Source organism: Gossypium raimondii, chromosome 10 (assembly GCF_025698545.1).
Source record: "Gossypium raimondii isolate GPD5lz chromosome 10, ASM2569854v1, whole genome shotgun sequence".
NCBI classification, from domain to species: domain Eukaryota; kingdom Viridiplantae; phylum Streptophyta; class Magnoliopsida; order Malvales; family Malvaceae; genus Gossypium; species Gossypium raimondii.
In genome coordinates this window covers 9,909,564-9,920,389 of record NC_068574.1, presented here as the reverse complement: position 1 = coordinate 9,920,389, position 10,826 = coordinate 9,909,564, and the positions used below count along the sequence as shown (strand labels likewise).

Sequence of the window (10,826 nt, the reverse complement as noted above, 5' to 3'; positions counted from 1 at the left end):
TATTAATTTTATGCATGTTTTAATATATGGGTTAGCAATAAACTAATTCAATTTGTAATATTTACCCTCTCTTATGATTTATTTTTATCAAAGAGAAAGAAAATTTTTCGCTTATTTTGAAGAAGTCTTATTTTTATAAGAGTTATTATTCATATGACTAATAATTTTTTATTTTATGTCTAACTATTTCCTCCCATAATAATCAAACGAGACATTAAATATATAAAATTATACACATAAATGTATGAAATATTAACTTTTTTATTATATGTTGGTTGGTTGGTTGGATCAATATATTATATATTCAACTTAAAATAATAATAATCACAATAAGAAACCACAAATACACGGAATATATAACACGTCTAGTAAATTGACTTTATTTCAACTCAATCCAAATATTATTAATATTTTTCTTGATAATATATATATAATGTAATCCCTCTTAAGAGTATTAATATTAGAAAATCCCATTATATTGATACAAAAAGAAATAGAAAGTTGAATAGAAAGCAAGATGGTTATGTGGGTTTTTTATGGTGGTAAGCAAGAAAATAATTTTTCGTATTGAAGTAGGTGCTATACTTGAAAGACTGTATATAGCATGAGAAAAGGATTTAGGTAAGTAGAATTTGGGGTTTTTTACAGATATAAATTAAAAAAATTTAATACTGAAATAGGTTGTTAGATAGATTAATTATCGAAATGGTATTTTTTTAATGGAGCCTATCTGATAGGCGCCAATGAATATTTTATATTAATTTTTTTTTGGTTTGAATAAAATATTTTTTTATTTTTATTAAAAATATTTAAATATAAATACGGATTAAAATACGGGTGAAAAACGGGTTTTGGGGTGGCGCCTGTCAGATAGGCGCCACTAATTGCGCCTCATAGGGAGGCGCCAATGACCATGGCAGCTTTGCTACACTGCTGCCCGCCCCTGTAACACCAGCATGGTGTTGTCCCTTCAACACCACCATTTTGTGGCCTATAAGTATGGTCCCCAATATGGTCCCAAACCCCTTGCATGAACGGAAGAGAGAAAGAAAAGAGAGAAAGGAGAAGAAGAGAAGAAGAAGAAGAAAGAAAGAAAAAAGATAATGTATTATTTTAGTAAATAATTTTGTTTATAATTTAAGGAGTTTAATTAAGATATTGTGATTTTTTTGTTATTAATTATTAATTATAAATTATTTATGTTTAGTGTTTATAGTTTTGGATTAGTATTTTGTATGAATATTGTAATTTTTTTGCTTTTTATAATTATTTTAAAATTAATTTGTTATTAATTTAGGATTATGTTATAAATTTTTATGTTTGTAATTATTTTAAAATTAATTTATTAGTAATTTAGGATTAAGTTATAAATTGTAGTGTTTAGTTTAGTATTTGGTGAGTTTAACATATAAGTTTATAAAAAATTAAAAATCATTTTATTAAAAGTTTAATTATAACTGACTCTTTTAATCATATAGTTGTTGTTAACTTATTTAATTTTTATATAATATGAACATAGTTGCTGTTAGGTCATTTAATTTTTTTTATATCAACTTGGGGTTTTTTACCCCAATATATTAAAGAAAAATTAAATATTGAAATAGGTTGTCAGATAGATTAATTACCGAAATGGTATGTTCTTTTGTAATCGTGCCTATCTGACTGGCGCGAATCAATTTAAAAAAAAATTAATCGCTCCTATCTGACAGACGCAAATCAATTATTATATTAAAAAATATTTTTTTAATCGCGCCTATCTAACAGGCGCGAATCAATTTTTTATATTAAAATTATTCTTTTGTTTAAATAAAATATTAAAATTTTTTATTTTTATTAAAATATTTAAAATATTTATACAGTAAAAATATGGTTAACGGGTAAAAAGCGGTCGCTACCGTCGGATAGGATTAAGTTATAAATTGTTGTGTTTAGTTTAGTATTTGGTGAGTTTAACATATAAGTTTATAAAAAGATTAAAAATCATTTCATTAAAAGTTTAATTATAACTGACTCTTTTAATCATATAGTTGTTTGTTAACTCATTTAATTTTTATATAATGTAATTTTATTTGATTTTTATTTATTTAACAGCTTTTATTGATTTTTTGAAACAAATTAAATGAATACATTTTTTAATTGCAGATTTGCAGAAATGAGTTCTTTGATTAATAATAATAATCACATATCAAGTACTATTAATGAGATGGTAATAAAATTTTTATTTGATACTCATGTTATTTGCTTAATTAAATTATATTGTATTAACTATTTTGCTAATTTAATAATGTCAGGGTCCGTACCGCATATTCAAAAGATAAGGTAATTCTTTACCCATTCTCACAACTTGTCTCTTCCAGTCTGTATTCTTATAATCTCGCCGGAAGTTAGTTGTCATGTGTCGGATGCAGTAAACAGATCTCCATGTTACACCGGAACGCCTAATGGCTGCAATTAATCCTTTCCCTCTATCGGAGATGATGCAAATATTATTGTTGCTAATAACATACCTCCGCAGGTTGGTAAGGAAGAACTCCCACGATTCCATGTTCTCTTTATCGACGATGGCAAATGCTATCGGGAGCACGTTCCTGTTGCCGTCTTGAGCAACTGCAAGAAGTAGGATCTGTGTGTATTTTTCATATAGTCAGGTTCCATCTACTTGCACAAACGGTTTTCAGTGGGGAAATGCGCGCACAAATTGATCAAACGTCCAGAACATCCGATGGAAAATTCTTTTTCTCGATTGTAGTTGGTCATCCGGCCCTAATAGGGTCGTGTCTGCAACTCAATTACAGTCCCCGGCACGTGTTCCCTCATAACGGCTATCCATCCCTGTAACTCATTGTACGATGCATCAAAATCTCTGTACAATTGCTCAATTGCCATCTGTTTAGCTATCTATGCCTTCCAGTATGATACTCGATACTGGAATCGTGCTTGTATTTCAGCAATCAGTACCGAAACTTTAATGGTCGACATGTCTTTCACCATTGGCATGATGCACGTACAGATAGTTTTGGAGTCAAGTTTTCAATGATCTTCTGTCATACGTGTTGAAGTGCATGTGTAAGGCCCAACAAATTTTCGTATTTCCCACATCTACGACTTCTGGATAAATACAGCTCGCATCCGCCAATTGCAGCCTTTTGCCGACCTCCAACACTCTTCAATATATAATGTTGGTTTAGACATGACGACTTTGTAGTCTACTGATATATTCATGTTATACCGCTTAATGGAAAATATGCATTCTTCCTTACTTTCAAATCTCTAGCCCAAGAACAACTCCTCTGGATCAAAATATACGACCATTCGGTGAGCAGGTAGTATTTCAGGGTACTCCAAAAACTCAGCTACCCGTGCCGCTTCTGGGTCTATCCGCGAGACATGTGTGCCCCAGGATTATTGTGTATCACAATACGACAAATCTGGTTTCCGACTGAAGACGCGTTAATGTTTCCATCCTTATTCACGCCTTTGTCGTCAATATCATCCGAGACCTCGTCCACGTCGGGATCACTCTCACTATCAACTTCGTGATAAATAGGATCACTACTATAGTATACATCATCACCAACCACATCAGTCTCGGGTGCAGCATTAAGATCAATATCGATCCCGTGCATAGTTGATTGACTATCAACATACGATACCGGAACCACCATACATGGCGCTTGAACTCCATATTCTTCACCTAATGGAGTGAGATATTCAGTTGCCTCCTGATAGGTGTCGAATCCACCAATATAAACCTAAGCCTAATTTGCGATTTAAGCAGTATAAGGAGTAGGGTCGATCCTTCAGAGACTGGGTTTACTGCAAATTGTTCCTCTTTTGACCAGATTTATGTCGGGGCGGTTGTCGTGCCCAAGAAGTTCGGGGGGATAAAATTTGAAAACCTGAAATAAATAAATAAAATGCGTGAAAAGTAAAAGTTGAAAACAAAATAATAAAAACAGTTAAATAAATATTAAGAAAAATTAATTAGAATAAACTCAGTTTTAGGCACGAATTTTCCTCGTCTTTGAATCGATCCTCGAAATTAGATGAACTCCTCTTTTCCAATAAGCTAGTTATAGCTACCAAGGACGCCTCGGACACCAACTCTTCATTGTGTAAATTAGTTATGGAACGTCCAACAACTAACTCTTTCCGATCGAACAACCACGAAATGTTCGTGATTTAGAACTCCGGCAGCTTTGCGTTCTAGAAGAGCCTAGCTCGAACCAATGCCCTCAACCGCGTGTGACATTTAAATCCGGTTACTACTTCCCTTGACGGAACCAAACAGCAATCTCCACTTGGCACGCCAATGTGTTCACAAAAAACCGATTAGGCAACCGATCCTTTAGGAATTCTAACTGTACGTCTAACCATACTAAATCAAACGATGTCTTTTTTGACTTAGTGTTGATCTGACTTTGTGAGTTGACAAAATCATACTCTTAATCCGGAGAAATAATAAGTACTGGAATTTAGGAGTTAAATTGCTCGGTTTCGTAACTCACGAGTTTTGATGAGGCTAATTCCGGCCTAAAGCTGAAAATGGATTTAGTTTACTAAGGTTTGGGGCATGTTGGTATTGGATAAATTAAATAAGGTACAATGGGTGAAAGGAATGGGTGGTGTGATTTAGTTTGGGGGCTGGAATTTTGGTGGTGTAATAAAGTGAATTAGCTACTGGATATGGAAAGAAAGTTTGAAAAAGAAATTGAAAACGGTTTAAGTGGTAACAAGCTGGAAATTAATGGATTGAAAGTAAAGGAAACTTAAGACAATAAATTCGTGAATAGAAATGAGAGAATGTATTGAAAGATGAAAGCTTGATATTTCAATTGATTGATGATTAAAATGAACAATGTAACCTCTATTTATACTAGTGGCCTTGCTAAATTAAGAGCCAACTAGTATAGAAAATCAAGGAAAAATATTCCATGATATAAAAAATATCCCAAAATAATCTCCCACTAAGTCAACAATTTCAGCTAATTATTCTTGGAAAAATTCTACTTTGGCTCTCCTTCTTTGCTTCCTTCTTCAATCTAGCCCAATTGTTTCCTTTTTCTTCTATTTAGCCCCAAATTGCACCCCTACACAAAATTCAACAAAAACATGGAAAAATTAGTGGTGCACTCTCATAAATTAACCAATTTAATTACATAAAATATGTAACTTTGGCATTTAATCAAATCCCCCTACTTAGCTTATGCTAGTCCTCGAGCATTTTGTATGAATCTGCAAAAGGAAAAATTTTCTCCAAAATAGGACTTGACCCCAATGGTTTGCACAATTCAACAATCGGAATTATTAGAGTTTGATAGGCCTACCCCTAATTTATTTTTATTTTATTTAATATAATATTTTTTTGTGTACTTAGGACATTTTCGAATTTTTTTGCGCGAGACATAATTACAACCCAAGCACCATGTTCCGGTTACTCAATTCGGACGTCTCTAAGCGGGTTATTTTGCCCTACTTGTGATAGCTTGTTAGCGGAGTGAGTGCAAAGAAATTAGACAGTCACACAAACCTTTTTACGCGAGGTGTAATGACAACCCAAGCACCACATTCCGGTTACTCGGTCTGGTGTACAGCTCTAATTTTTCACTCTTAACATTCGTATCAGAGGAGTATTATTTTTTTTTGAAAGATGAAAACAATAAGGTAGGCAGTCAAGCAAACTCATAATTCCTAAAAATTTCTTACCCACTAAGTCTAGGTTATTGAAAAGTTTATGTGTAAAGAACTAAATAGCTAAATAGGTCAAACTATAAGTGTACCATCCCATCTTATCAAAATAAAAATTTACCTTTTACCGAAAACATGCAAAAATAGCGATGACAGATAGGCAAATTCCAATTTATGTTTCCCTCCCCCTACTTATTTTACATTGTCCCAATGTAATTTAAAGAATAAAAGTAAAGATAAGTAGGAGAAAGAGAGAAAGAGAAACTCCCCATGTATTTCAACGTCGTGGAGGGTGGTCTCGTAGGTAGAGTGGGCCTTGGCTGAAATAAAAAAAATTTTGTCGGTTGACATGTGGAATTTAATTTTGTCTTGGAATGCTTCCTGTAAAAATAAAAATGAAAATTAAATAAAATAGTAAAAATAAATAATAATAGGAAAATTAAAATGTTTTTTTTTTCAAATTTATTAGCTAAGCTATAAACTCGAGAAATAAATTATTAAAAACCAAGATTACGAGATTTGGTAAAACAGTCGTGATAAATGCTCCAAGTAAGTTCCCAGGAAAGAGAGGTGAGTCACAATGGACATTCTTAAGTACCAAGTCTTTCCTTAGACAGAACTAATCCTTGACATGCATTTTCATTTTCCATTTTACCAAAAATTTTATTTGCATAGAGGAAAAGAAAATTTGGGTTGCCTCCCAACAGTGCTTTGTTTAACATCGTTAAGCTCGACGACCTGTTATTCAAATTCTGGGCTCCTCGAGAACAATCTCCTCAACTGTGTGCATTTGAAAATTCTCATAGAAGGGTTTTAGCAGTTGACCATTCACCTTAAAGCACTTCCGTGTTTCTTTCTCTTTGAATTTCCATTACACCATTCGAGAATAAATTAGTTATAATGAATGGACCTATCCACTTGGATCGAAGCTTACCAGCGAAAATTTTTAAGGTGGAGTCGTATAGGAGAACTTTTTATCCTATTGAAAACTACTTCTTAGTGATCATCTTATCGTGGGACGCCTTTGTTTTTTCTTTATACACTCGAGCATTTTCATATGCATCATTCCTAATTTCTTCGAGTTCCTGAATGTCCAACTTCCGAGCTCTTTCTGCAGTCTCTATCTCCATATTACATTGTTTAACTGCCCAAAATACTTTGTGCTCTAACTCGACTGGGAGATGGCACGGTTTGCCACAAACGAGTCGATAAGGTGACATGCCTATTAGTCCCTTGTAAGTTGTCCTATAATCCCAAAGTGCGTCATTTAGTCTCAAGCTCCAATCCTTTCTGTTAGGTTTAACAGTCTTCTCCAAGATGGACTTGATTCCACGGTTTGACACTTCGGCTTGTCCGTTTGTTTGTGGATGGTAGGCAGTGGCAAATCGTTGAGTCACTCCATATTTTTCCATAAGTGCACTTACAAGCTTGTTGCAAAAATGAGTTCCTCTGTCACTGATTAATGCTCGTGGAGTACCATACCTGGAAAAGATAGAACTTTTAAGAAAGTCAACCACAGTCTTAGCATTATCATTGCGAGTAGCCTTTGCCTCTATCCACTTAGAAACATAATCAAAAGTTAAGAGTATATAGAAATTACCGAAACAAGAAATAAAAGGACCCATAAAATCGATGCCCCACACATCGAAAATTTCACAAATATGGATAGGAGTAAGGGGCATCTCATTTCGACGACTAAGGTTACCCACTTTTTGGCACTTTTCACAGGTTTTGCCAAATAAGAAGGCGTCACGAAATATATTTGGCCAAAATAGTCCACATTCGAGAATTTTATGTGCGGTGCGTTTAGGTCCAAAGTGTCCTCCACATGCATAAGAATGACAAAAAGTTAAGATAGACTGTACCTCTATTTCTGCTACACACCGTCGAATTACCTGGTCGGAGCAATGCTTCCAAAGGTAAGGATCATCCCAAATATAGTACCGTGCATCCTTTTTGATCTTATCTTTTTTAGACCTTGGTAATTCTGAAGGTATAGTACCTGTTACGAGGTAATTTACTATGTCTGCGTACCAAGGATGAACCGCTTTTGCTGAAAATAGGTTTTCACCAGGGAAGTTATCTTTCAACGCTGTGCCATTTACTAGATTCGGTAATCGACTCAGATGGTCAGCTACTAAGTTTTCGCATCCCTTTTTATCTCGAATTTCAAAATCGAATTATTGCAGAAGTAGAATCCACCTAATTAGTCGAGGTTTGGTCTCATTCTTCCCTATCAGATATTTCAAAGCTGCATGATCAGAAAAGATAATTACTTTAGTTCCCAATAGGTAAGATCTAAATTTATCTAAAGTAAACACAACAGCTAATAATTCTTTCTCAGTGGTTGTGTAATTACTTTGGGCAGCATCTAGTGTCTTCGAAGCATAGTAGATAACATGAGGCTCTTTCCCTATTCTTTGGCCAAGAACAGCTCCCACACTTCGATCACTTGCATCACACATGATTTCGAACGGGAAGTTTCAATTTGGTGGTTGCACTATGGGAGCGGAGACCAATTTCTGCTTCAGTAAGTCAAATGCGTCTTTACAAGTTTGGTCAAATTCAAATTCTTTATCCTTTTGTAATATACTGCAAAGTGGTTGCACGATCTTCGAGAAGTCTTTTATGAATCGTTTGTAAAATCCTTCATGGCCAAGAAACGAACGAATTTCCCTCACAGATGTGGGGTAAGGTAATGAGTTAATAATATTTGTTTTTGCTTTATCGACCTCAATGCCTTCTGAGGAAACTATATGACCCAAAATTAATCCTTTGTCAACCATGAAGTGACATTTTTCATAATTTAAAACAAGATTAAATTCTAGGCATCTTTGTAATATCTTAGCAAGATTATCGAGACATTCATTAAAGGAGTTACTGTACACCGTGAAGTCATCCATGAAGACTTCAATGATTTTCTCGACATAATCGGAGAATATGCTTACCATACATATTTGAAAAGTGGCCGGAGCATTACAGAGTCCAAACAGCATTCGTCTATACGCAAACGTTCCAAAGGAGCACGTGAAAGTTGTTTTGTCTTGATCCTCAGGCGCCACCGGAATTTGGAAAAATCCTGAATATCCATCGAGACAACAATAATGAGTCTTACCAGCTAATCGCTCGAGCATTTGATCGATGAAGGGAAGTGGAAAATGGTCTTTTCAGGTAGCTGCATTCAACTTTCTGTAATCGATGCAGACCCTCCATCCATTCTGGACTCGGGTAGGAACTAGCTCTCCTGACAAAATTTCCACCTCTGTCACGCCAGTTTTCTTGGGCACGACATGAACCGGGCTAACCCAATCACTGTCGGAGATCGGGTATATCATTCTAGCATCCAACAGTTTCTGGATTTCCTTCTTTATTACCTCCATCATGGGTGGATTAAGGCGCCCCTGAGCATCTCTCTTTGGTTTCGTGTTATCTTCGATAGAAATTCTGTGCATACAAGTGGATGGACTTAACCCTTTTATGTCGGCTATTGTCCAACCAATAGCTTCCTTATAATCCTTCAAAACTCGAACTAGACTTTCCTCCTCGTCTTTGGTTAGCCTGTTTGACACTATCACCGGTAAGGTGTCTTTCTCTCCCAAAAAGACATACTTGAGGTGGTCCGGTAATGCTTTAAGCTCCAAGGTTGGTGACTGCAAAATTGAAGGCAACATTTTAATTTGGAAAGGTAATAGTTTAAGTTGGTTACCTCGATTAGTCAACGATGGCTACTTCTCCAAGTGTTTGACAATTTCTCGCAACGGATCTTCTATAATTGATAATTCTTCGAGACGACTTAAAGCATCCATGTCAATGTTTCTGTAAAGGACAGTTTCCAACTTATCTAAGTCATGATATTTAGAATAATTTTGAGTTAAACAATCTATACTATCGATACTGGAAATATTTGATAATGAGTTAGGATGACTCATGGCTTCGTAGACATTGAATTTTACGATTTCGCCATCAAACTCCATTGTCAATGTTCCGCTCTGAACATCAATTTTTGCGCTTGCGGTACTTAGGAATGGTCTTCCAAGCATAATGTCAGACGAATTAGTTGAGTTATCGTCCTCCATATTAATAATGTAGAAATCTGCAGGGAAAACTAATTCGTTAACTTTAACAAGGACGTCTTCAAGTAACCCTTCGGGATAGATGACTGACCTGTCCGCCAACTGGATTATTACTCCTGTCTTTTTCAAATGACCCACGTTAATCAACTTATAAATATGATAAGACATAACATTAATGGAAGCCCCTAAATCACACATGGCTTTCTTAATGCCTACATTACCTATCTCACAGGAAATAGCAAACATACCTTGGTCATTGCATTTGAGCGGAACTTTCTTTTGCAGTACTGCGGAGACATTTTCTCCTACATTTACTCTTTCGTTACCTATTAACCTCCTCTTGCTAGTGCACAATTCCTTGAGAAATTTTGCATAGCGAGGGATTTGTCTAGAACTTTTTCACTACGAAGAGTTATCGCACTTACATTCAGCCTAGGATTCGGTTCTGTCTGGGACGGTAATTTACCTTGAGATTCCAAACGATTAACTGCCATCGAGAGTTTACTAACTTGATTAGTTAACTCCTGTATTGATGCGTCTGTCCTCTGTTGGTATTTTGCAGCATCGACGGCAAGTCTTTCCATAACAGCTTCTAGAGATGTGCTCAGCTTGGGTAGCGGTTGCGGAGGTCTTGGTTGGTACGATGGATTATATCAGAGATTAGCTCCGTAATTCAAGTTGGGGTGATCCTTCCACCTGAGATTGTAAGTGTTGGAGAAAGGATCATAGCGTCTTTGTGGAGGTCCCGGAAAACCTCCGACAACGTCGACATGTGCCGTTGAATTTTCGTTAAGGATTGAGCACAAATTCATCGGATGTTCAGACGTAGTATATATTCCACACAGTTGGGTTAAATTCTTCTTTTCTGTAAGCATAGATTGAACAACATTAGTAAGCTTATTCAATTTATCTTTTAAGGATGAAACGTTTACCCCATTAACCCGTCTTGTGGGTTCTGAATTTGGTCGATACTGTTGAGAATTTGCCGCTATGGTTGATATCAGTTCTCTTGCCCTTTGAGGAGTCATATTGACAAGCGCCCCTCTACTAGCAGCATCAATCATT

The 10,826-nt window shown here is 35.5% G+C and overlaps 1 protein-coding gene across 1 annotated transcript; it reads right to left on the bottom strand.

Annotated features, from left to right (window-relative positions):
* Positions 1 to 9,413: 9,413 nt before the first annotated feature.
* LOC105775248 (uncharacterized) lies at positions 9,414 to 10,345 on the bottom strand. Its single transcript, XM_012597777.1, has 2 exons — positions 10,096 to 10,345; positions 9,414 to 9,982 (listed from the first exon to the last, which is right to left on the bottom strand). The coding sequence occupies exons 1-2, from the start codon at positions 10,343 to 10,345 to the stop codon at positions 9,414 to 9,416; spliced, it is 819 nt and encodes a 272-aa protein (XP_012453231.1).
* Positions 10,346 to 10,826: the final 481 nt, after the last annotated feature.